The 26617-nt window shown below is 49.5% G+C and overlaps 1 protein-coding gene across 3 annotated transcripts; it reads right to left on the bottom strand.

Annotated features, from left to right (window-relative positions):
- Positions 1–1129: 1129 nt before the first annotated feature.
- On the bottom strand, positions 1130–25090 carry LOC134342978 (pro-interleukin-16-like). 3 transcript variants are annotated; one of them, XM_063041740.1, is made up of 7 exons: positions 24996–25090; positions 18697–19797; positions 16266–16437; positions 10753–10854; positions 9395–9641; positions 8555–8680; positions 1130–5663 (listed from the first exon to the last, which is right to left on the bottom strand). In XM_063041740.1, the coding sequence occupies exons 2-7, from the start codon at positions 19602–19604 to the stop codon at positions 5482–5484; spliced, it is 1737 nt and encodes a 578-aa protein (XP_062897810.1). In that variant the 5' UTR covers positions 19605–19797; positions 24996–25090; the 3' UTR covers positions 1130–5481. The 3 variants fall into 3 exon arrangements, with proteins under 3 accessions (XP_062897810.1, XP_062897809.1, XP_062897811.1); XM_063041739.1 differs by having other exon boundaries at positions 24774–25088; XM_063041741.1 differs by lacking the exon at positions 8555–8680 and having other exon boundaries at positions 24774–25088.
- Positions 25091–26617: the final 1527 nt, after the last annotated feature.

The following is a 26617-nucleotide window of genomic DNA, read 5'->3' as shown; positions in this document are numbered from 1 at the left end:
ATATGGCACAGGTTCAGAGTGCCTCCGTGGTGCAGGCTGAGAGTGAACACCCTGAAATACTCCTTGGGGTCCCAAATCATGGCTCACAGACATTTCAGGAACAAATGTATCCTCTTTTATATCGATTACGTTGGATATTCTCTGTGCCATGTCAACACAGGAACTCACACCATAGAACTATCCTGCTGGAGCACCTTTAGCACCCACAGCACTTCAAAGCCTTTAGAACTTTTGCTTTAGCCATCTTGGTTGCAATTTCTTCCTGCAACTTAAGCTGCTCTACTTTTCTCTGTATCTTCTCCTTTCCTCTCTGAAATTGCTCTTCATTTTTCCCAAGTTGCTCTTCCATCTCATCCGTTTGTTCTTCCAATGCATGTTTATCCCTCAATATTTGTGGCTTTGTACTTAACTCAGCCAAATCCACTTCCATTCCAATGCGTGCCAAGGAGGTATCGGATGCACGGGACACTCTGCTAGGGATAGAACCTGCTGCATGCACATTAGATGCACTGGTTTTAGGGTGTACATCATCCTGAAATTCATCAGCTTTATATGTAGTCAAAGCATACCCTGGAGTATGATAAATATTTTCATTTGCTCCAGCAACTTGACCTTCAACATTGTATCACTCACAACACGCTGGAGGAACTCAGCAGGTCGGGCAGCATCCATGGAAACGATGAGTCGACATTTCGGGCCGGAACCCTTCGTCAGGACTTTCCGTGGACTCATCGTTTCCACGGATGCTGCCCGACCTGCTGAGTTCCTCCAGCATGTTGTCAATGTTGCTTTGATCCCAGCATCTGCAGATTATTTTGTGTTTACGACTTCAACATTGTATGTTTGTTTCAAGCATTGTTCAACCTCTGCCGTGACTGTATAAATAAATCAGTATTTGCATTTCTTTGTTTATCTTGCTCTGAGATACGCATCAGCAAGTTAAGTTGCTTAGCAACATCTGCATGAAGATTTTTTTCATCATCCAAATGGGACCGTGCTTGCGAAACAACTTGTTGCTCTTCTGGTACCAGGAAACTTCTAATTAAGGGTATTAAATCATTGATCTTCTTAAGAACTTTATTATAGTACTTTTGAACATTGTCAATTCTACTCATCAAAGTTTTCCCAGTAAGTTTAATTTCTCTTTTAGTCCTGACTTCAAAGTCACTGCTTCCAGCTTGATTCATGTTGTTTTCCAGACAAAACAGCGGCATTCACTTCAGATTTTGGCAGCTGAAATATTTCAGCATTTCAACAGAACCAAGTGCTGAACTCTCAGGCAAACACCACACTATAGAGCTTATGGTCAGTGATGACCATTCCACGCTATGTTCTAGACACAAACACACAGCATGAATCAATGAAAGGTTGTTTCTTCCCCTGGCTGAAGTGCCTCTGATTTCGAGGACACAGCCAAATGTTGATGTTCATTCTGTCGATGTATTTTGTTGGCAGAGGCTATTCTAACAAACCAATACCGCTGCTGGTAACCACACGGGGAGTTATCTTGCATGGCGCCCCCTCTGACCACTCCAATAATAATGTTCCACAAAGTTTCACCACACATGCTGCTGTTAATAAACCTGATTTTGATTCTGAAGTTGAAGAAATATATTCAATCCTTTATTAGTAACTAGCATGAAATTAGGCAGATTAAGCAAAATTAAGTGGTCAACAAAAGATATGACACTCCAGGACCAAAATGACCATAACAAAGTGTAACTTATTCCCTTTGCTTTTACCGCGCCTGCACCCATGTGACCAACCACCATGATAAACATAATAAGCGGCAAACACAGGATACAATGCTTGTAGAAAACAGATGCATGGCTCCTACAGTGACCATGAGATAATTACACTGGCTTCAGCCTAACGTTAAGACAATGGGGTTATGTTAACCGACCTGCATCGAACCAGGCAACGTGGGGCAAGTTATTTGCACCATTATGACTTGAATTCAATCTGGCAGACTACGGATATTGTCACTTAACGTATCAAATACGGTCACAGGTAAAGGCAATCGATAGCTGATCTATTGTGTGCTCAGAAAGCCAACGCACAAAGACACTAATTTTGGGTGTCTGGCTCTCTGGCTTCAGAAGTTTTTTGAATATCTGTGTTATTATTTTGTCCCAGCCAAGGTGTTTGAACATTCAGAGGTGTAGACATGCAATTCAAATGAAGGATTGCAAACCCAAAGCATTGAACTAAACAATATTGTTGTAACTATTGAAATTGCATTGCCTCACCTGCTGTTACCTTTGACCTTAAGGGTTTAAAAATTTGGGTTTGTGAGACTTTACTGAGAGGATTTCCAGAAGAATGCCTGCTTGTTGTGATGAATAAAGACCTCTATATCGTCGGTGTCAGTGTCTCTCCGGTGACTTCGATCACAGTCACAACACCAGTCATTCTCCCCTCCCTTCCACTGGGCAGAAGGTACAAACGCTTGAGAACACGCACTATCAGCCTCAAGAACACCTTCGATCTCGCTGTTATAAGAAGAGGTGGCATGGTTATGTCGTGGTTAGTGCAGCGTTTTACAGGGCCAGCAATCGGAAGATCAATCGTGGCCATTGTACATTCACAGCGTGACCGCGTGGGTTTCCTCCGGGTGCTCCGGTTTCCTCCCAACGTTCCAAAGTCGTACGGGTTAGGGTTGGTAAGTTGTGGGCATGCTATGTTGGCCCCAGAAACATGGCGACACTTGCAGGCTGCCCCCAGCGCATCCTCGGACTGCGTTGGTTGTTGATGCAAATGACGCATTGTACTTGTGACAATTAAGTCTAATCTTTATTATACAAAAGGTTTATAAGCTGATCCTATGGACCTCTTGTAACTCTAGATTTCTCTGCCAACCTCATTGTAGCCTTTTCGTCTGGTTTACCTGCACTGCAATTTCTAACAACGTTCTGCATTCTATTGTTGCTGTTCCCTTTGTACAGCCAAGTTCAAGTTTAATTATCATTCAACCACACATGAATACAGTACTGCCAAACAAATCGGTGTTACTTCAGGGCCAAGGTGCAAAAACACAGTACCATCAGCACACAGCACAAGGCACACATAGCACAAATAAGCCAGCAGTAAAATACACAAAAAGTATATAGGCCTAGTCCCCAAGTCCATGAATGTTGCAGCAGTCTGCAGTCAAACACAATACAGCTTGTCTTCTGCCGAGCAAACACCAGAGGGCAGCACCAGCTCCAGCATGGACACCTCGCCACATCACCTCCTGCACTCTGGTGGAGAGTAACAACTCCGACGCCTCTCCCTAGTCGGCTGCAAATAGGCGACACTGTAGTTTTAGGCCCTGTCCTTGCCATGATTGAGGCCATGCGGCCTCCCTGTCATTCGCCAATAAACCAGTGAATCGGATTTGGAGCGATCCACATTAACAATGTCCAACAGGGGCTTGTGATCGCAAGAACCTCGATGTACTTATAAACACAAGAGATTGCGCTGGGAATTCAGAGCAACACACACAAAGTGCTGGAGGAACTCAGCAGGTCAGGCAGCACCTGTGGAAATGAATAAACAGTCGACGTTCCAGGCCGAGACCCTTCTTCAGGACTGGGAAGGAATCAAAGCCAGATTTAAAATCGCTGGCACATGCTGTGAATGTTGTTGTTTTGCAGCAGCAGTACATACGTAACAATAAAAATGGTAAGTTACAATAAGAATATATAAAAATTAAATTAAATAAGTCGTGCTAAAGTAGAAGGAAAAATTTAGTGAGGAAGTGCTCCTGTGCTCATTGTCGATTCAGAGATGTGATGGTGGAGGGCAAGAAGGGGGAAGATGCCAGAATAAGAAGGTGGGGGGGGGGAGGACAAGCTAGAGGGTGACAGGTGAAGCCAGGAGGGTGGGGAAGGGGGTGACGTGACAGGCAGAAGAAGTAAACCGAAACATCAACTGTTTTATTCTTTTCCACTGATGCTGTTGAGAGAGAGAGAGAGAGAGAGAGAGAGTGTGTGTGTGTGTGTGTGTGTGTGATGCCTGGAATGATCTGTATAGGCGGCATGCTGGATCTACCGATTATCAATTGACCTATTCATCTTTCGTATCCTGGACCATGGAGCCCTAGTCACCAGCAGGTCACAGAGTCACAACACAGAAACTGTGAATCTGCCTAGTCCCATCCACCATCACCCTCCATATCCTTCCCATTCACATCCTTATCCAAACTTCTTTTAAATGTTGAAATCAGACTCCCATCCACTGCACTCTCACCACCCTCCGAGTGAAATAGTTCCCCTTCCTCCCATGGCCTTTAGATCTAGTCTCGCCCAACCTCAGTCAGAAAGTCCAGCTGGCATTTACCCTACGACAACCCCCTCATAATTTTGTAAACCTTTATTAAATCTTCCCTCAACCTTCTAGATTCTAGATAAACCCACTGATCCTGTGTGGCATTGGGGTGTGATAGGAAACCAGACATCCAGGGGAGACTCACATGGCAACAGGGAGAACACGAAAACCTCACACACTCACATACACACACACACACATCCATACACTCACACACACTAACCCTTTAACCTACTCTAGGATCAATCTAAACCTTTCCTCCCACATAGCCCTCCATTTATCTAAGAGTCTCCTAAGTGTATCTGCACATCCCACACACTCGCCACTCTCTGTGTGAAAAACCTGCCCCTGACATCCCCTCGATACTCTCTTCCGTTCACCTGTGACCTCTCACATTAGCTGCTGCTGCCCAGGGGAAAAGGCACTGACTATCCACTCTCTCTAGGCCATATGCCACTGAGAACGTATCTCTTTTACTTCCACGTAGAGTTACCGCACAGTACCAGGCCCTTCCAGCCCAACACGTCCGCGCTGCCCGAGTTCACCCACGTGGCCAATTAACCTGCTGAGGGAGGAGCAGCCAGATGAAACACACGCAGTCACGGGCTGAACGTACCAACTCCTTGCAGGCAGCGGCGAGCACTGAACCTGGTCACCAGCACCGTGATATTGTTATGCTCACTGTTACACTAATACGCTGTTCACCGTAACTTAGCGGTCTCTTCTCTAATATTGGAGGCTCCAGCCCATGTGCTTACTTGAGTGACACTAACTATAGATTGTCCTTGCATCATTTTCTGGTTAACAAAATAAAGTCTTTAGAATTTTCCAGCAGAAACAAAAATCTTCTCTGGACCAACTTGCATTAGAAGCTCCAAGGGAACTCGTGCCCTCGCTTCTCGAATTGATTGGGACTTATCCCCAACTGTCGATCTGTCTCGGGGCAGGACCGATGGCAGACATGACTCCAGATTTGGCCAGAGCATGGGGCAGCTGTGGAGGGTCGTCCAGTCTGACTGCGTGCTGACCCCCATCTCAGGGCAGGCGTCAGTCCTGCCCGGCTGCAGTCGTCACGGTCTTCGATTTGCTGAGATGCTACAGAGCCATCCCGTCTGTCAAGGCAGTGGGGGAATCACTCCTTGTCCCCCAGGGTAGAATCCCAAACTCTTGCTATACCTGTTCCTGAGACACTCCATCCCGGTTCTTCCGGATCACCAGCCTAACTGGGCCTGCTGGTTGCGATTTGATCAGATTCCAAGCTTCGTAACAAGTGCGATCACGACAGTCTTCTCCGTTAACCCGCAGCAGCTCATCTCCCTGCTGGATCAAACCACTGCGTTCTGCTATCCCACCTGGAAAAGAGGAGCCCAGGATAAAGAATTCCGTCCTTTTTTGCCCTAGATCCCCAGGAACAAAGAGTTCAGAAACCAAAATGGTTGTGAAGATGATGCACAAGACCTTAGGGCTGAGGGGCAGAGTTAGACCATTCAGCTCATAATGTCTGCTCTGCCATTCCACCATGGCTGATGTATTAACCCTTCAACCCTGCTCTCCCCGTAACCTTTGACACCCTTACAAATCAAGAACCCATTGACCTCCAATGACTGGACTGTTTATTCACCTCCATGGATGCTGCCTGACCTGCCAAGTTTCTCCTGCACTTTGTGTGTGTGTTCACGCTTCCCTCCATCCCTTCTCTTCCTCGCCATTTGTCTCTCTGCCCTCCCTCCTCTTCCCCCTCACTCCTTCACTGGCTCCTTCTCTCCCTCAAACCTTGCATGTACAGCTTCCAGCTCATTCTCTACGTTTCAGTATAAGACCACAAGACACAGGGGCAGAATTAGGCCATTTGGCCCATTGAGTCTGCTCTGCCATTCAATCATAGCTGATCCTTTTGTCCCCTCCTCAGTCCCACACCCCGGCCTTCTCCCCGTAACCATTGATGCCATGTCCAATCAAGAACCTACCAGTCTCTGCCTTAAATACACCCAATAACCTGGCCTCCACAGCTGCCCGTGGTAACAGTTCCATGAAATCATCACCCTCTGTCTAAAGAAATTTCTCTGCATCTCTGTTTTAAATGGACATCCCTCTATCCTGAGGCTTTGCCCTCTTGTCCTAGACTCCCCCACCTCTCCACATCTACTCTGCCTAGGCCTTTCAACATTCAAAGAGGTTCCCACTCATCCTTCTAAACCCCAGCGAGTACAGACTCAGAGCCATCAAACGTTCCTCGTATGATAATCCTTTCATTCATGGAATCATCCTTGTGAACCTCCTCTGGACCCTCTCCAATGCCAGCACATCTTTTCTTAGATGAGGAGCCCAAAACTGTTCACAATACTCAGGGTGAGGTCTCACCAGTGCCTTATAAAGCCTTAGCATCACATCTTGCTCTTGTATACTAGACCTCTTGAAATAAGTGCTAATATTGTATTTGCCTTCCTCACCACTGATTCAACCTGCAAGTTAACCTTCAGGGTGTTCTGCACAAGGACCCTCAAGTCTGTTTACATCTCAGATTTTTGGATTTTCTCCCCATTTAGAAAATAGTCTGCAGATTTATTTCTTCTACCAAAGTGCATTTTCCAACAGTGTATTTCATTTGCCACTTTCTTGCCCATTCTCTTAATCTTTCTAAGTCTTTCTAAGTCATCCTACCTGTTTCCTCAACACTACCTGCCCCTCCACCAGTCTTCATATCATCTGCAAACTTGGTAACAAAGCCATCTATTCCATCATCTAAATTATTGATATACAGCATAAAAAGAAGTGGTCCCAACACAGACCCCTGCGGAACACCACTAGTCACTGGCAGCCATCCAGAAAAGGATCCTTTTATTCCCACTTGCTACCTCGTACCAATCAGCCAATGTTCTAACCATGCCAGTAACTTTCCTGAAATACCGTGGGCTCTTAACTTGCTAAGCAGCCTCATGTGTGGTACCTTGTCAAAGGCCTTCTGAAAATCCAAATATACAACATCCACTCCCTGCCAGCATCTCCTTCCAATTTTCTTTGGCCAACTCCTCCCTCATACCACTGAAATTTCCTTTACTCTGCTGAAATACTGCTATGTCAGACTTTACTTTCGCTCTATCAAATTTCAAATTTAACTCAATCATATTGTGATCACTGCCTCCTAAGGGTTCCTTTACCTTAAGCTCCCTAATTACCTCTGGTTCACTATATAGTAACCAATTCAGTGTAGCAGATCCCCTAGTAGGCTCAACAACAAACTGCTTTAAAAAGCCACTCAACAAATTCACTCTCTTGAGATCCATTAACAACTTAATTTTCCCAATCTACCTGCATATTAAAATCTCCTATGACTATCATAACATTGCTCTTTTGACAAGTCTTTCCTACTTCCCGCTACTATTGGGAGGCCTGTATATTACTGCCATCAGGGTCCTTTTACCCTTGCAGTTTCTTAACTCAACCCCAAGGATTCAACATCTGCCTGTCCTACGTCACGTCTTTCTAATAGGAGCAGAATTAGGCCACTCAGCCCATCAAGTCTGCTCTTCCATTCCATCACAGCATCCCCAGAGAGGGAGAGCCATCTGGATTTCCCCTTCTCAGATTAGTCCAGAACCAGACCCTCCCATGGCATAGGGTTGGCTTTGAGCCTATACTCACTGGAGTTCAGAAGGATGAGGATGAACCTCCTTGAAATCTATTGAACATTGAAAGGCTGTGATAGAATGCATGTGGATGGGATTTTTCCTATCATGGGGGGATGTAGGACCAGAGGGCACAGCCTCACAATAGAATGATGTCCATTTAGAACAGAAATGAGGAGGAATTTCCCTAGCAGTGAGTACATTTAAAGTGGAGGTTGATTAGTCAGGACGTCAAAGGTAATGGGGAGAAGGTAGCTGAAGGGATAGAATGGCAGAGCAGACTCAATGGGCCTGATTCTGCTTCCATGCCTTATGTTTGTGCTGTCACGATGTGCAGTGTGCCAGGCTGATGGTTCGCTGGTACAGAGTCCACGTTCCCTTCCTAACAATTGGAGATTCCCTTCCGACTCCGTTTGGTTGGGAATGCTGTTGTTGTTTGCTTCTGTTGTTTGCATGATTTGTTTTTTTCTTTCTCTGTGAATTTGGGGTTGGTCTTTTTTTTAATTGGTTTCTTTTTGGGTTCCTTGCTTTGCAACTGCCTGGAAGCAGACAAATTTCAAGATATATAACTTATACATTCTTTGATAATAAGTGTACTTTGAACCTTTGAATCCGACCTGAAAAAACCTTTTTGATAGTGACGGGTCGATCCCCCTGACTGGAATCCTTTCCACCATCCAGGCTGAAGCCGAGGCCAGCATTATTTTTCTCCAGCTCCACAGTGATACACTCTCCCAAGTTCTCTGTGGGAAGAGCACACCAATCAAAACGTAGAGACCAGCTCTCCAAATACCTTTGCACCCCCCCCCAAAAACAAACAGCCCCCTCACAAGCTCCAGACAATAGGATGACACGGTAGTGAAGCAGTTTGTAGTAAAGTGCCAGTGACCCAGGTTCAATTCTGGCGTCCTCCGTAAGGAGTTTGTACGTTCTCCCCATGACCGCGTAGGTTTCCTCCCACGGTCCAAAGATAGATGGATTAGTAGGATAATTGGTCACATGAGTGTAATTGGGCAGCACAGGCTCGTTGAGCCGAAGGGCCTGTTACTGTGCTGTGTCTCAAAATAAATAAAAATAAAAATTTAAAAACTGTCCCAACTCCAAGACCCTCAGTTCCCCAAGTACTGTCCTGACACAGTGACCTTTCTGTGAACCAACTCCCCACTGTCCCATCTCATCTCCGTAGCCCAAATGGGAACCAGCTCCCCAAATACTGCTCCAACATTGAGATTCCTCTTCAGGACCCAACTCCCCAAATATCATTCCAATACAGTCTGAGGGAACTATCTTCCAAATACCGTCTCACTAAGTAGATACCATCCTGAGCACCTAGCATCCCAGTGCACAGTGTATTCTTTGGACTCAACTCAAACACTTTGTCCCAATTTGGAGACCCACCTTGGGAAGTAATTCCACCCCCCCCCCCCAGTCCATTGGGAGAGGAAAAGCGTCCTTACCTGACACCTGGTCACCATGATGCTCATTACTGGTACTGGCACCCCTGTGAACAGCCGTTTTCTCTGCTCTGGTCACCTTCCGCACCACGACGATAGCTTGCTTCGAAGGCCGAGCCTTGTGGAGGTGGGAGAGGGCCTCGCTGTGGGTGACGCCCTTGAGAGAGTATCCATTGATGGACAGGATCTCGTCTCCCTGCTCAATGGTCCCCTCTTGGGCGGCCAGACCGTACGGGAACACCTTGTGAGCCTGGTGGAGAGAGGAGTGGGTCTTACGGAGGGAAGGGTCTTTGCTCCGGGCATTTCTGAGGGAGTTCTGCTTGTTTCAGAGTTGTTCTCCAGGAGAGACCCTGTCACCTGCTCCACCGCAGCTCAGTCACATCCACAGCTGAGGGGGGAGCACTGTGCTGTGGGAGGGGGGGTGAGGAGAGAGTGCCATAATGTGGGAGGGGCACTGTACTGTGGAGGGGCGGTGAGGAGGCAAGTGATGTACTGTGGGAGGGGCGGTGAGGAGGGAGTGACGTACTGTGGGAGGGGCAGTGAGGAGGGAGCATTGTACTGTGGGAGGGGGGTGAGGGGGAGAGCTGTGCTGTGGGAGGGGCAGTGAGGGGGGAGTATCGTGTTGTGGGAGGGGCGGTGAGGAAGGAGCATTGTGTTGTGGGAGGGGCGGTGAGGAGGGAGCATTGTGCTGTGGGAGGGGTAGTGAGGAGGGAGCTGGTACTGTGGAGGGGCGGTGAGGAGGGAGTTCGTACTGTGGGAGGGGCGGTGAGGAGGGAGCATTGTGTTGTGGGAGGGGCGGTGAGGAGGGAGCATTGTGCTGTGGGAGGGGTAGTGAGGAGGGAGCTGGTACTGTGGAGGGGCGGTGAGGAGGGAGTTCGTACTGTGGGAGGGGCGGTGAGGAGGGAGCATTGTGTTGTGGGAGGGGCGGTGAGGAGGGAGCTTGTACTGTCGGGGGGGGGGCGGTGGTTAGGAGAGAGCACTTTTCCACAATGACGTACCCCCTATCCCAGCACTTTTCCATAAAACCAAATGGTATTTACACCTTACAAAAATTTTCTTGAAAGAAAGGAATTTTAAATGTTTTCTTTATGGGCGGGGGGGGGGTAGTGTTTTCCAGTGACCATTATCCCTCAGCTAATATCCCAGGAACGGATACTGCAGGTCATTACCTCACTGTGGGAGCTGACTGTGCTTCACACTTACGATAGGCCATTCGGCCTCCCATGCCAGCCCTGCCATCCAACAGGATTGGGGGTGACCCCTGACCCTGGCACTGCAGTCCCAACACCACCGGATCTCTTTACCGCATACGGGTATCATCGTCAGTGTGCGAGTACGGAAACACACGTGCTGGCACTTACAGTTACCGTCTTGTTCTCGTGGTCCGCTCCACCCGCCATGCTAAAGCCGAGGCCTGCCCCCTCCTCCTTGTGCAGGACCACCACTCGGACCTCTTCTGGGCACTGTGAACCAAACAAAGAGAGAGGTTCTTAGAATCGGGATGGGGTTTCTAGTCTCACTGGTACAAAGTATGTTTAGAATTTTTGTAAGCTGCCCACAAAACGTTGTGTATTTCACCAGCGCCATCTTGAATCTTGAATGGAAAGTCCTACAAAAAGTACTGGATGCGGCCCAGTCCATCGCAGGTAAAGCCGTCCCCAACACGGAGCACGTCTACCTGGAGCGCTGTCGCAGGAAAGCAGCGTCCCTCAGAGACCCTCAGCTCCAGACCACGCTCTCTTCTCACCGCTGCCATCGGGCAGGAGGAACAGGAGCCTCACGTCACACACCGTCAGGGCCAGGAACAGTTACTACTCCTCAACCATCAGGCTCTTGAACCAGTGGAGTTAACTTCACTCAACTTCTCTCACCCCATCATTGAACTGTTCCCACAGCTTAAGGACTCCTCATCTCATTCTTGATATTTATTGCTTCTTTACTGTTATTATTTTAAGTCTTTTGGTATTTGCACAGTTTGTTGTCATTTGCACGTGGGTTGTTTGTCCATCTCTGTCGCACACGGTGTTTCATTAAGTGTCTTTGTATCAATTGCGAATGCCCACAAGATGATGATGAACCTCAGGGTTGTATATGGTAACATGTTTGCATTTTGATAATAAATCTACTCTGAACTTGAGAATCCCGTCCAGCAATCCTGATCTCCATTAGTTCTCATCCTCTGCATTTGCAAATCCCCTTACAGTCTTTCCCCACCCCCCTGCGACGCCCCATCTCACTACGTTCTCCTTCCGCTATTAGACTGGGTTAGATTAGCTTAACTTGCCACACGTACATCAAAACATACAGTGAAACGCATCAACAACCACAGCCCGACGGCAGCCCGCAAGTGTATTAGGCTTCCAGCACCAATATAGCATTCCCGCCACTTAATAACCCCAACCCGTATATCTTCGGAATGTGGGAGGAAGGTTAAAGATTAGTTTTATTCGTTACAAGTACATTCAGTGAAATTCATCGTTTTGTGTCAACGGCCCACACCATCCAAGGATTGTGGTCACTTAAAACCACAACGGCATAGTAGTTAGTGAGACACTTTTACAGCTGGAGGTGTTCCACTGTTCAGAGTTCAATCCCAGTGATCGGGGTTTGTACGTTCTCCCTGTGAGACTCTGTGGGCTTTCCCCGGGTGCTCCAGTTTCCTCCCACAGTCCAAAGACATACTGGGTAGGTTAAATGGTCATTGTAAATTGCCCTGTGATTAGACCAGGGTTAGATCGGTGGGTTGCTGGCAGTTGGATACAAGTGTATCTTAAAGTAAAGGCATCCGTTAGTCTTGCAAGACCATGGATCTGAGCCTGGAAAGTCTTCACTCTCCAGGGCGCAGGCCTGGGCAAGATTGTATGGAAGACCAGCAGTTGCCCATGCTGCAAGTCTCCCCTCTCCACGACACCAATGTTGTCCAAGGGAAGGACAAGGACCGATACAGCTTGGCACCAGTGTCGTCGCAGAGCAATGTGTGATTAAGTGCCTTGCTCAGGGACACAACACGTTCCCTCGGCTGGGGCTCGAACTCACGACCTTTAGGTCGCTAGTCCAATGCCTTAACCACTTGGCCACGTGCCCACATCTTAAAATAACAATAAAATACAGTTGTGGAGATTCTGAACTTTACAGATATTTCAACTGCGGACAGATAAATGAATCGGAATCAGAAAATACACGCAGTGGCCACTTTATTAGGTACACCTGCTCGTTAATGCAAATATCTAATCAGCCAATCGTGTGGGAGCAGCTCACTCATGGTCAAGAGGTTCAGTTGTTGTTGAGACCAAACACCAGAATGGGGAAGAAATGTGATCGAAGTGACTTTGATTATTGGTGCCAGACGGGGTGGTTTAAGTATTTCGGAAACTGCTGATCTCCTGGGATTTTCACGCACAACAGTCTCTAGAGTTTACAGGGAATGGTGCAAAACACAAAAAAAAACATCCAGTGAACGGCAGTTCTGTGGGCGAAAACACTTTGTTAATGAGAGCTCAGAGGAGAATGGCCGGACTGGTTCAAGCTGACAGGAACTCAAATAACCACATGTTACAACAGTGGTGTGCAGAACATCTCTGAATGCACAACATGTTGAACCTTGAAGTGGATAGGCCACAGCAGAAGACCACAAACATTCCACTCCTGTGACTAATAAAGTGGTCCCTGGGGGTTGCCTGTTATGGGAACCAGTTATAGGATGTGTCTGATGTGCTGCAGAAGGTTTCCCACAAACACACACTCAGTGCCCACTTTATTAGGTGCAGGAGGTAGCTTGAGTTTAAATTTCTGAGCGATCAGGGACGGCTCTGGGGACTAATATAGGGGAGTTAAGGGTAGCTCAGTGGGCCCGGCTTGAAGGGCCGAATGGCTCACTCCTGACCTTGTTGTTGTTTGAGGAGGAGGGAACGAGGTGCAACCTCACGCTCTTTCCCAACACTTCAGGCCTCCCGGATGCAGCCAACTGTGGCACCTCTTCCTATGTCTCAATATGCCTTTTGCAAGAATTCCACAACGAGAGCTTTCCGTGGCCAAACCAACACTTGCTGTGGGTTTGACACAGCTACAGTGGTTTCTGTAAAATTTGCTCCTTCCCCTCCTCCCCCTGCGTTGGGAGGGCCGGCGACCAGCATGAGGCCCAGGTTTGTTATCACTGGCATACGTTGTGAAATGTGTTGTTTTGAGGCAACAGTGCACTGCAGTTAAAAAAAAACACTCTAAGTCACGACAAGAAATGTTAAAGTTTAATAAATAGCCTGTACGAAAGGAGACCAAAATTGTGAGGTGCTGTACATGGTAGTTCGTGAATGTGATGACAGAGGGGAAAAACCTGTCGTAGTCTGGCGTTTTTCTTTAAACCGGTTCCATGAGTTTCTTTGTTTGGTGGCTGCCTGTGGCTGAACAAATCTCAGGTTGTATACTGTATAATTACTAAGATAATAAATGTACTTTGAAACTGTGAGTTTGGGTCTTCAGGCTCCCGTACCTCCTCCTCAACACCCCTTTCGTACAACTTTTTCATAAATGGGGATACGAATTGACAATAAACTGGACTGGTCAAAGAACACTGAGGCTGTCTACAAGAAGGGTCAGAGCCGTCTCTATTTCCTGAGGAGACTGAGGTCCTTTAACATCTGTCGGACGATGCTGAGGATGTTCTACGAGTCTGTGGTGGCCAGTGCGATCATGTTTGCTGTTGTGTGCTGGGGCAGCAGGCTGAGGGTAGCAGACACCAACAGAATCAACAAACTCATTCGTAAGGCCAGTGATATTGTGGGGATGGAACTGGACTCTCTGACGGTGGTGTCTGAAAAGAGGATGCTGTCCAAGTTGCATGCCATCTTGGACAATGTCCCCCATCCACTACATATGTACTGGGTGGGCACAGGAGTACATTCAGTCAGAGACTCATTCCACCGAGATGCAACGCAGAGCGTCATAGGAAGTCATTCCTGCCTGTGACCATCAAACTTTACAACTCCTCCCTTGGAGGGCCAGACACCCTGAGCCAATAGGCTGGTCCTGGACTTATTTCATAATTTACTGGCATAATTTACATATTACTATTTAATTATTTATGGTTTTATTACTATTTAATTATTTATGGGCAACTGTAACGAAAACCAATTTCCCTTGGGATCAATAAAGTATGACTATGACTATAAATATTAACTTATAACAATTTGGTCTGTTTGCGCAGAACCACTGTCACAAAACAACAAGTTTCACAACTTACGTCAGAGACATTAAACCTGATTCTGAGGTTGCCTGGTCCGACATGCATCAGTTCTGATAAAGGTAATTGGCCCAAAATGTCAACAGTCCCTTCCTTCATCAACCCGCTGAACCTCCCCGGCAGACTGTTGCTCCTGAGGAAACGTTCCTCGCAATGCAGCTGACTAAATATCTCTGCGTCTCTGGTCCCTGTTTACCAACCACCCTTGCTTACTGTTGAACATCACCGTCTGGTATGGGGGCCCCACTGCACGGGGTCGGGGAAAAAGCTGCAGAGGGCTGTAAACTCAGCCAGCTGCATCATGGACACTAACCTCACCAACATCAAGAACATCTTCAAAAGGTGGTGTCTCAAAAAGATCATTAAAGACCCCCTTCACCCGGGACATGCCCTCTTCTCATTGCTACCATCAAGGAAGAGATACAGCGGTCTGAAGACACAAAACCAATGTTTCAGGAACGGCTTCTTCCCCTCCGCCATCAGATTTCTGAATGGACAATGAACCCATGAACACTACCTCACGATTTTTTTTGCTCCTCTTTCTACTGCTTATTTAATTTTATATCAATGCATAGTTTTTATTATTCTGCATTGCAATGGACTCCTGCTGCAAAAATAACAAACTTCAGACATTTGCCAGTGATTCCAAAGCCGACTGTGGTGGATTGTGGGAAGGTGTTCGGGAAGAGACCGATGTAATTGTTCCACAGGACCCTGCAGAAATCCGACCGGCTGAAAGGTCTCAACTATTCTTTTATTATAAACTGAGTTTATTCTGTTCTAAAAATAATTTAGGATGAGACGAGGCCTCTTGGTCCGTCAATTCAGTTCCCACAGAACAGCCTCAGACGGAGGGAGAGCTGAGTGATTTGTACCCTTGCCGGTTTCAGACAAAGACGGGAACATAGAAACCCTACAGAACAATACAGGCCCTTCGGCCCCCAAAGCTGTGCCGAACATGTCCTTACCTTAGAACTTACCTAGGCTTACCTCTTGCCCTCTATTTTTCTAAGCTCCAGGAGTCTCTTAAAAGACCCTATCATTTCCACCTCCACCACCGTCGCCGGCAGCCCATTCCACGCACTCACCACTCTCTGCGTAAAAAACTTACCCCTGACATCTCCTCTGTACCTACTTGCAAGCACCTTAAAACTGTGCCTTTTCGTGCTAGCCATTTCAGCCCTGGGAAAAAGCCTCTGACTATCCACACCATCAATGCCTCTCATCATCTTGTACACCTCTATCAGGTCACCTCTCACCCTCCGTCGCTTCAAGGAGAAAAGGCCAAGTTCACTCAACCTGTCCTCATAAGGCATGTTCTCCAATCCAATACAGTAATTGGTGATTGTAGGGATGACTTGCAGCAGACTGAAAAGCTTGAGCATGTGGACGGATATTAAGGAAGAGGATGTGCTGGAGCTTTTGGAAAGTATCAAGTTGGATAAGTCACCGGGACGTGGGAAGCGAGGGAGGAGATTGCTGAGCCTCTGGCGATGATCTGGGCATCATCAGTGAGGACAGGAGGGGTTCCGGAGGATTGGAGGGTTGCGGATGTTGTTCAAGGAACGGAGCAGGGATAGCCCGGGAAATTATACGGGAACAGCCTGTCCCCGCTCGGGCAGAGGGTCCCGAACCCACCTGCAGCGCCTCCTCCTCCAGGCAGTTGACCTCGTCCAGCAGGCGGTCGAGCTCCTCAGCGGGGATGAGCGAGACCACGGACATGGACGACATGTTGGATGCCAGCGAGGCGGAGTGGTCGAGCCGAGCGTCGTCCTGGGACTCCAGGCCGCACTCGCGGAGCTCTGCCAGGCTGCGGACAGACAGACAGACTTGTCACACGCACCCTGTCCCTCCAACATCACTGACCCACTCGAAAACTCTTAACGCCCCGAGATGAGTCACCGCCGAGAACCGGCGCCAGGTGTGTGGGCGTCTGGCCTCCTTCGCGTCTTCAAGGCGGGAGGCCATGGGCTGGAGACCCTCTCCAGAACCTCGAGCTGAAAGAGCCGGGCTGTGCTCCTGCCGTGGTGCGGTGAGGCGGGTCCGCTGCACTACCGCGGCGAGGAGGGAGCGCCGCACCGAACCGCAGGACGGGCCGCGGAGGGGACTGTGCCGCGCTGTAGGAGCAACGAAGGGGAGAGCGCCACACCGCAGTGAGGGAGAGGAGGGAGCCCTGCAAGGTGTGAAGCACAGAAATGAGGGAACACTGCACTCTGTGCAAGGCGAGGATGGAGAGCCTCATTGTCCGAGGGGAGGGGAGAGAGAGGGGCTCCACACGGAGTGAGGGGAGAGGGGAGAGGGACTCCACATGGAATGAGGGGAGAGAGGGGCTTCATACAGAGTGAGGGGGGAGGGGAGAGGGGCTCCACACGGAGAGAGGGGAGGGGAGAGGGGCTCCACACGGAGTGAGGGGAGAGAGGGGCGCCACACGGAGTGAGGGGAGAGGGGCTCCACTTGAGTGAGGGGAGAGGGGCTCCACACGGAGTGAAGGGAGAGGGGAGAGAGGGGCTCCACACGGAGTGAGGGGAGGGGAGGAGAGGGGAGACAGGGGCTCCACACGGAGAGAGGGGAGAGGGACTCCACATGGAATGAGGGGAGAGAGGGGCTTCATACAGAGTGAGGGGGGGGAGAGGGGCTCCACACGGAGTGGGGGAGGGGAGAGGGGCTCCACACGGAGTGAGGGGAGAGGGGCTCCACACGGAGTGAGGGGAGAGAGGGGCGCCACACGGAGTGAGGGGAGGGGCTCCACACGGAGTGAGGGGAGAGAGGGGCTCCACACGGAGTGAAGGGAGAGGGGAGAGAGGGGCTCCACACGGAGTGAGGGGAGGGGAGGAGAGGGGAGAGAGGGGCTCCACACGGAGTGAGGGGAGAAGAGAGGGGCTCCACATGGAGTGAGGGGAGAGGAGAGGGGAGAGGGGCTCCACACGGAGTGAGGGGAGAGGGGCTCCACACGGAGTGAGGGGAGAGGGGCTCCACTCGAGTGAGGGGAGAGGGGCTCCACACGGAGTGAGGGGAGGAGAGGGGAGAGAGGGGCTCCACACGGAGTGAAGGGAGAGGGGAGAGAGGGCTCCACACGGAGTGAGGGGAGGAGAGGGGAGAGAGGGGCTCCACACGGAGTGAAGGGAGAGGGGAGAGGGGCTCCACACGGAGTGAGGGTCTCACATGGGGGGCTGGTTGCTGCAGATTGACAGGGTGGACACACTAGGGGTCAGTGGTCTCTGTGCCCATCCTCACAACAGAGGGAGCGTGGTGAGGGTTCACCAGGCAGTGATTCCCAGGAGAGACCGTGCCCGCAGAGTTCAGAAGGATGAGGGGTGGTCTGATTGAATTCCAATGGGGATTGACAGGGCAGGTGATGATTCTCTGACAGAGATGCCTAGGCTGGCTGTTTAGACAAAAAGCAAGAAAATATTTCAAAGGTGGTGCATGTTTTGAATGTACACCAGAGACCCAGTCACTGATTACAGAGAAACAAAGGCGATGGAACTGAGGGAAAATGAAAGAAATTGGCAAGAGGGTTGCAGTTATGGAATCATAAATCAACAGAATAGGGAAACAGGCCCTTCTGCCCATCAAGTCCATTCTAGCCATCAACAACCCATCTACACTGATCCTGCACTAATTGCATTAGATAGTACAGACTCATGGGAAGGGTACAACCAGGCAGAGTCAGAGAGGGATAACAACATGGAAACAGGCCATTCAGCCCGAGGAACCCATCCTAGCCACCAACAACCCATTTTCTGACTTTAATGAAATGACATAACAGAATTAAAGGAGAGCACAATCAGGTAGAAGTTATGCACGGAAACGAGGGAATTTGGCCCATTGAGTCCGTGCTAGCCATTTACAATTGGTCCTCATTTTATTCCCTGAGATTCTACCCCTACCCCTCCCCACACACTAGTGGGGCAATAACTGATGATGGAGTGACGGTGCAGAGTATGACTCCCCGCACGGACAGTGGTGCAGGTCAGGATCCAACCCGGGTCTCGGGTGTGTTGTGGTGCCCAACCTATTCCGGCAGAGCAGAGGGGGGCCAAATGGTAGGCCCGGCCCCAAACCTCACCTGATGGAGTAACTCCTGTCCAGCTGGCTCACATCGCTCTGTATCGTTAGCACAGATTCGTCTGACAGCGAGGCCTCATCGTCGGAGTGGGGTATGGGAGACAGTGGTTCGCGATCCAGCGGGCTGTCCACATCTACCAGGGATTGGGCCTTGGGACTTCCCTCCACCAGCTGCGGCTCAACCTCAGGGCTTCCCTTGATTGGCTGGGGCCCGACCTCAGGGCTTCCCTTGATTGGCTGGGGCTCAACATCAGGGCTTCCCTTGATTGGCTGGGGCCCGACCTCAGGGCTTCCCTTGGTTGGCTGGGGCCCGACCTCAGGGCTTGCCTCCACTGGCTGGGCCCCAGGCTCTGGCAGATTGTCCGCCCACCGTTCAGGCATGGGAGTTCCCACAGGCGCCTGGGCCCCAAGCCCAGGTCTTTCTGTCGCCGGTTGCTGCTCGCCCTTTCCACCGCTGCGTCGCTGCCTCACGATCTGCTCGAACGACTGGATCTTCTGAAGCACCAGTGACTTCCAGTGCTCAGGCTGCCTCCTCGCCGCGGGCCGCTCCGTGCCCAGAGTCTCCGCCGCCACCTTCCCCGGCTTGACGAAACTGGTGCACCGCCGCCGGATGCTCTCAGCCAGCCCCACGCCGCTCGGCCCCTTGCCCTGCTGCTGGCCCTCGCTCCGCTCCAGCGCCCGCCAGAACTCGGAGGCGGACAGGCTGGAGGAGCGGCGGTGGCTGGCTCGCGGCTCGCTGGCCGTTCCCACCTCCTGGCAGCTCATCTTCCTCAGGCCCTTGCTGCCTCCCTCTCCAATCCTGTCCACGTTCCCCAGCATAGTCCCACTCTCCACGGGGCATGCCTTGGCTTTGCAGTCCTTCTGAGACAGCTTGGCACTCGAGAAGGACCAGCCACGTTTGGATTCCATGGGCTGGGGGGGCAGAGAGTCTCTCTGATATCCTGGTAGAACCACTCAACGAGAACGGAAACTCCCTTCGGCCCACCAGCTCTACTGTCAACCGTGAATCCCCAGACTAGGCTCAGTCCTCAAGGCAGTCCAGCTCCATGTCCATCCAAAGTCGGTTCCTCAGATTGCTGGATTCTGGCATGGAAACACCGGCCTACAAAAGTAAAGAACTAACATCAAGAAGCAGCCAAAGATAGACACAAACAAAAATAATACAATCAGAGGCACAGGCATCTTTACATTGGCTGACCGGGATTACAAGGCCCTGAGGACTTGAGAAAGACGAGCAGAGGGCAAAGAGGAGGGCACCACAGTAACGTTGAGGTTAGCGTAACGCTTTACAGCGGCCAGCAGTGGAGGCTCAATTCCCATCACTGCCTCTGAGGAGTTTGTACGTTTGTACGTTCTCCCCACGACCGCGTGGGTTTCCTCCAGGGGCTCCGGTTTCCTCCAGGGGCTCCAGTTTCCTCCCACAGACCCAAAGATGTACGGGTTAGGGTTGGTAACTTGTGGGCATGCTCTGTTGGCGTCACTCGCGGGCTGCCCCCAGCGCAACTGTGGACTGCATTGGTCGTTATGCGCAAATGGCGCGTTTCATCGTGTGGTTCAATGTACAATGTGACGAATAAAGCCAATCTTCAAGTGTTTATTCAGACCCTCATTTTGCTTTCCTGGCCATGAGCTGGGGTGATGGAGAGATACAAGAGAGGGTTTACCCAATCCACACCAACTATCAATTTTTTAAAAAGTTTTAGGGATACAACATGAAACAGGCCCTTCCAACACCACCCAGTAACCCACTAATATAACCCAAGCCTAGCACCAATTTACCAATTAACCTAATAACCAGTGTGTCTTTGGACTGTGGGAGGAAACCGGAGCACTGGGAGGAAACACCGGCATACACGGGAAGGAATTTACAAGCTTGATTACAGAGCACGCCGGAATTGAACTCTGAACTCCGACACCTCAAGCTGTGATAGCATCGCGCTAACTGTAACGCTACTGTGGAGCCCCACGTCACACTATTCCCGTTTTTTTTATTTCCCCCCACGTCCACATCAGCTCTCCCCAGATTCCACACTCGGAGCAGTTTACCGTCGCCTGAAAGTTGTTAAGTCTTTTCATTGTACTGCTGTGGCAAATCAGCAAGTTTTACATCATATAAATCAGTGATAATAATCCTGATCTGATCTCGTGCATGTCTCACTCTTCGATGTGTAGGCCCACTCCGCTCAACCAGCTCAAGAGATCTCAAAAAAGAGTGTGGTGGGAGAACTCGGTGGGTTAAGACCATAAGACATTGGAGCTTAATTAGGCCATTCAGCCCATCAGTTAGCCGTCGTTGTCACGGCTATCCCTCGAGGTCGAGGATGATGGTCTTCATTCTGAAGAAGTGGCCCACAGAGTGAAGACGCCTGTGTGTGTATTTGTTTAACGTGTACTTGATGTTGCACTCCAAGAAGCACACGATACTTCACAAATCAACCAACTGATTCCAGTGGGATGGAAACCACGACGATTGGAGCTGATGGATTTGTTGCAGCCTTCATCCGCCTTCACAGCCGTCGAGCCGTTCTCAATGGAACAGGCGAACGATCAGTTAGCATCTGCGGAGCAAAATGTGAGCGTCATAGTTTCGGGCCGAGTCCTTGCAGCAGAGACTGACAAGGGTGAGGAAAGATTGTTAATATATAGCAGTACAAGTCACATGACTTCACAATCTATAACCATATAACAATTACAGCATGGAAACAGGCCATCTCGGCCCTTCCAGTCTGTGCCGAACTCTTACTCTCACTTAGATTTATTTGTCACATGGTATATTGAATCTTTCAATACTGTGAAATTTCAGTCAATGTCCGAGGATGAGCTGAGGGCAGCCCACAAGTGTTGCCACACATTCTGGCATCAACGTAGCATTCCTGCAACTTACTAACCCTAATCCTACATCTTTGGGATGTGGGATGAAATAGGAGCATGCGGAGGAAACCCACACAGTCCCAGGGAGAACGTGCAAACTCCTTGCAGAGAGTGGTGCAATTGAAATCAGGTCGTTAATGCTGTAAATCATTACTCTAACCACTACACTACCATGTCACCTCGTTGTGGCCCTTGCACCATATTTGTCTGCCTGCACTGCACCTTCTCTGTAACTGTAACACTCTATTCTTGTCCTGCCCCTTGGGCAATTCATTTATGTTTTTTTTTCTATGTGATTAAGCACATTCAGCCTTTATTTGAATAAGCAATTTCTGATTTGTATTAGGGTCACTTCCTGTGCAGCCAGGAAGTGGTAAGTAGGAAAGCACATTGGTTGGCAAGAGGCCAAAGGTTTATGTTAGGAGCGAAAGTTTCTGTCTAAAGCTATCCTATTGTTTCCCCAGCAGAAGCTCTGTTTTTTCACTCCTTATTCACTATGTCATGTGATGTGAAAAAACCAAGGAGCTAGGAGACTGTAACTTGACTCTCACATCGTTTTTGAATGGAGTTTGGCCGACTGTCTAGTTGGTGTTACAATTCAGGGCAGTACAATTCTACATGTGTTCTTCCCTCTCTTGAACTATCTCAATGTATTCATATGTGGAACGATCTGTCTAGATGGCACACAGACAGAACCTTCTCACTGTATCTTGGTATAGGTGACAATATAAACCAAAATCAAGGGAGGGGTGGGATAGAGGCTGGTGAGAGATAGGTGGGGAGGTGGGCAAAGGGAGGAGAGAAACTAGGCTGCCTGAAATTCAAAAGTTCAGTTATTAGGCTGTAAGCTACACAAGCGGAACGTGAGATGCGGAAGCAGTCCTGAACTTGAAACATGTTTCTTGTTCCATAGATGTTGCCTGTCCTGCTGAGCAGTTCAGTATTTTTTACTTGTCAATCCTACGCAGGCAGGCACCGCACAGTCTCTACCCAGCTAACAGGAGTCACCTGCCGCTCGCTCCAGCCTCATGACCTGCAGCCTATTTAACCCCAGTCCTCACCCACAGACCCTGTTCGCTCATTGAACCAGCCAGTTGCTCCAGCCTGCAGTTACCCTGTCGCCTTTTTTTATTTAATATCTGTTCTTTCTTGTTTTGTGGTTTCTGGTGGCGTGTTATTGAAGTATCCGTCCTAGAGGACCATAACCCTGTCGTTGGGTTTGGAGGCTTGTGTGCCTCAATGACCCGGAGAGTTACTTTGGCTGGGGTCAGGACTTTACGCTTTGGCTCTTGGGAGGGTCACCCATGCCAAGCAGGTCAAAGGGTAGAAGCCAGACTAAGAGTGCTCCACTGGTCCTCCGGGTTTGAGGGATCAGCTCAGGGGTAATGACCCTAACTGGTAAAACAAAACTGTTACAGATACAACCACGAAGAATCCTTCTACATCCGAGTGTGACGGTATTCCCAAGTCTCCTCCCGGGACTTGTGTGGCTGACAGTAGTGAAAACCGAGAGGAAGCTACTGACGCGATGAAGGAAGCTCTGAACATCAGAGATGGAGGACCTTCATTGCTGCTCTAAACACCAGCAGTGTAATGGGCAAAAGAGACAGTAAAATATCGTTCACTGCTAAATTGTCTCCGCTGCTCTGCTTTCGGGTCAAGCCTCCTCTACATTTCCTGACAATTTTTGTTTCTTATGCTGTCCTTCATAGCTCGCTGGAGTAGAGAATTCCAAAGATTCAAACCTTTTGAGTGAAGCAATTTCTCAGTATGTGTCCTCCTACTCTGGTTTAAGCTCTTAATGATCCATCTCTCTCAGTCTTAAACCTCTGCAAGATCTTGTTCAGTGTGGCTCAGAATCCACAAACATGGTCGGTGACCAGGTGAATCTTGGAGCTGGAAGAGCATCCATCTCAGCCCCAAGTTCTGGGATGGACTGTGTGCTCGTGGGTGGGGGAGGAGTGGTGTTGATGGGAATGAGTCAGGGTCTTACCTTCCCCCTGAACCAGAGGGTCGGGGTGCCCGCTGTAACAATCCGCCTCTCTAACCCCTGCTCAGACACAACAAAGCATCACAGATCCTTTGGTGCCCTGACCATTGACTTCATAGGCAGTAAGGTGATACACACTCAGTGGCCATTCATGTACACCTGCTCGATAATGCAAATATCTAATCAGCCAATCACGTGGTAGTAACAGCATGCAGACACGCTCAAGAGGTTCAGTTGTTCTGACCAAACATCAGAATGGGGAAGAAATGTGATCGAAGTGACTTTGACTGTGGCATAATCGTTGGTGCCAGATGGGATGGTTTGAGTATCTCAGAAACTGCTGATCTCCTGGGATTTTCACACACAACAGTCTCTAGAGTTTACAGAGAACGATGCAAAAAAACAAAAAAAAACATCCAGTGAGTGGCAGTTCTGTGGGTGAAAATGTCTTGTTAATGTGGGAGGTCAGGGGAGAATGGCCAGACTGGTTCAAGCTGACAGGCAGATGACAGAATCTCAAATAACCACATGTTACAACTGTGGTGTGCAGAAGAACATCTCTGAATGCACAACATGTCGGACCTTGAAGTGGACGGGCTACAGCAGCAGAAGACCATGAACATACACCCAGTGTCGCTTTATTAGGTACCTACCTCCTGTACTTAATAAAGTGGCCACTGAATGTATACCTTGGAATGATCTGTTTGGATGGCATGCAAAACAAACTTCTTTTTCCCTGACAAGAATTACCACAGGTCAACTCTTCCACAGCTCCGTTCTCCTAACTCAGGATCTCCTTCACCCACAGCTGCCATGGATTTGCCCTCCCTGAGGGTAAGGGGGTCTTCAGTCCCTCTGTCCTGTCCTGTCACCTAATCGGGTCAACCTTCTGAAATCTCAGCGTTCCTCCAATTTCCCCTTGAGTGTACCTGGATTCCAGTTCCTCTGAGTTTCAGAATCTCCTTCCCGCACCTCTCCCTCCTCCCTGAACTTGTGGAGTGTTCCTCTTACTCTGCGCTTAGTCCTGATGCAGGGTTTCGACCCGAAAAGTCCGCCCGACACTGCTCGACCTGCTGTGTTCTCCCACTTGAATTTTTTTTTATAATTTGCTCCAGACTCCAACGCTTGCAGCCTCTTGCGTCTCCTTAAAAGTCCCACCTGACAACGCCCCTCGAGAATATTAACCAAATGAAAGGCATCGTGTCAAAAACACTTACCTAAACACCTACTCGCTGAAGATCTACAGGATGCCCAAACATTTAGCAGTAAAAGCTGTCGGAGCAAACACGCATCCCTCTCGATCAGCTTCCTCTTTTGAAAGCGTTTCCTTCTACCTGTGGCCTACGGATCCCTGGTCGTGGACTTTAAAACTTGTTGTTTGGTTGGGGTGAGGTGGGTCCCCCACTACACCCCCCACCCCCCGGTTTGCAAACTGTTACCTCAAAGCCCGGTCCGCAAGGCGTGGCAACGAAGGAGCCCAGTGCAGTCCAGGGCGAGCGGACTCGAGTGACGCCCACAGAACTGTTTGCGGCTGCCGGCCAATGGCTGTGCGAGAGCAGGGGGGGAGGTTTGGGCTACGTGACGTGGCAGGAACAGACGGAAACAGAGCGAAGGGCTTCCTCTTTCTGTCTGAAAGGCACCCGCGTAGACCTGCTCAGCGTCTCTGCTGCTCGAGTGTTTTTTTTCTCTTGCCTCTCTTTCGCACCGACCTCAGGGGAATTCGGGAGACCACGTGCCGTTTCTGATTGGTGGGTCAGAGGTAGAGTCACAGAACCACACAGCATGGATACAAGCTCTTCTGCCCAACCAGCCCGCGCCAACCACAACAGCCCCGAGAGGCAGAGATAAGTTGGCCAGTAACAGCCTCTTCCCCAGGGTAGGGGAGACCAAAACTAGGGGGCATGGATTTAGGCTGAGAGTGGAAAGCTTAAAGAGGGACTTGAGGGACAACATCCTCATGCAGAGGGTGCTGAGTGTATGGAATGAGGTGCAGTTTCATGCATTCTGGCCCAGATCCTGCCAACCCCTGCCTCTCCATATACCTATCCAATGCTTTGTAAATGATATTAATGTAGCTGCCTCAACCACTTCCTCTGGCAGCTCATTCCATACACTCACCACCCTCTGGGTGAACAAGCGCCCCTCAGATCCCTTTTAAATCTTTCCTCTCTTACCCTAAATCTATGTCCAGGGGGGTTTGGACTACCCCCTACCCTGGGGAAGAGACCGTTAATGTCCGATGCCTCTCATAATTTTAAACATTTCTCTGAGGTCGGCCCTCGTTCTCCGCCACTACAGGGAATTAAGACGTGGCCTAGCCAACCTCTCTCTATAACTCAAGTCCTCCAGTTCTGACAACATTCTCCTAAATCTTATCTCGAGAGAGAGTTAACAGCTTCAGATTCTGGGCATTGACCTGTCCTAAGCCCGGAACATAGAATTAATCAAGGTGCACCAGTTCCTCTGTTTTCTTAGAAGCTTAAGGAGATCTGGCATGTCACCAAATCCTCTAACGTACTGCTGGAATATCCCCGACTGGATGCATGAGAGCCTGGTACAGGGATTCCAAAGCACAGGAATACAAGCGGTTACAGAGAGTAGTGGACACAGCCCAGTCCATCACAGGCACATCCCTCCCCTCGAGTGAGGGTCTCTACAGGAGGCGCTTCCTCAAGGATCCCCACCATCCGGGCCACCCCCTCCTTCTCGCTGCTCCCAGCGAGCAGGAGGTACAGAAGCCCAAAGTCCCACACCACCAGGTTCTGGGACAGATACTTTCCTACAACTATCAAGTTCCTGAACCGACCGGCATAACTGTAACTCTACCTCAGCAACAGAACACCATGGATCACCTCGTGCGCCGACAAGGAATTGTTTTGACTGGGTTTTGCCTGCAGACATGGGGTGAAAGTCTGTTGGGAGTTGATGGAAGTCCAGGGTTAGAGTAGGATGAGTGGTTCAAAGTTCATAAGTTCAAAATTCAAATTTGAGATTGTACAACTCTGAGATTCATTTTCTTGCAGGCAGCCACAAACCAAAGACACACAGTAGAACCCATTAA

This window comes from Mobula hypostoma, chromosome 2 (genome assembly GCF_963921235.1).
Source record: "Mobula hypostoma chromosome 2, sMobHyp1.1, whole genome shotgun sequence".
NCBI lineage: Eukaryota > Metazoa > Chordata > Chondrichthyes > Myliobatiformes > Myliobatidae > Mobula > Mobula hypostoma.
The sequence above is the reverse complement of the archived record's forward strand: the minus strand, read 5'-3'. Positions and strand labels throughout refer to the sequence as shown.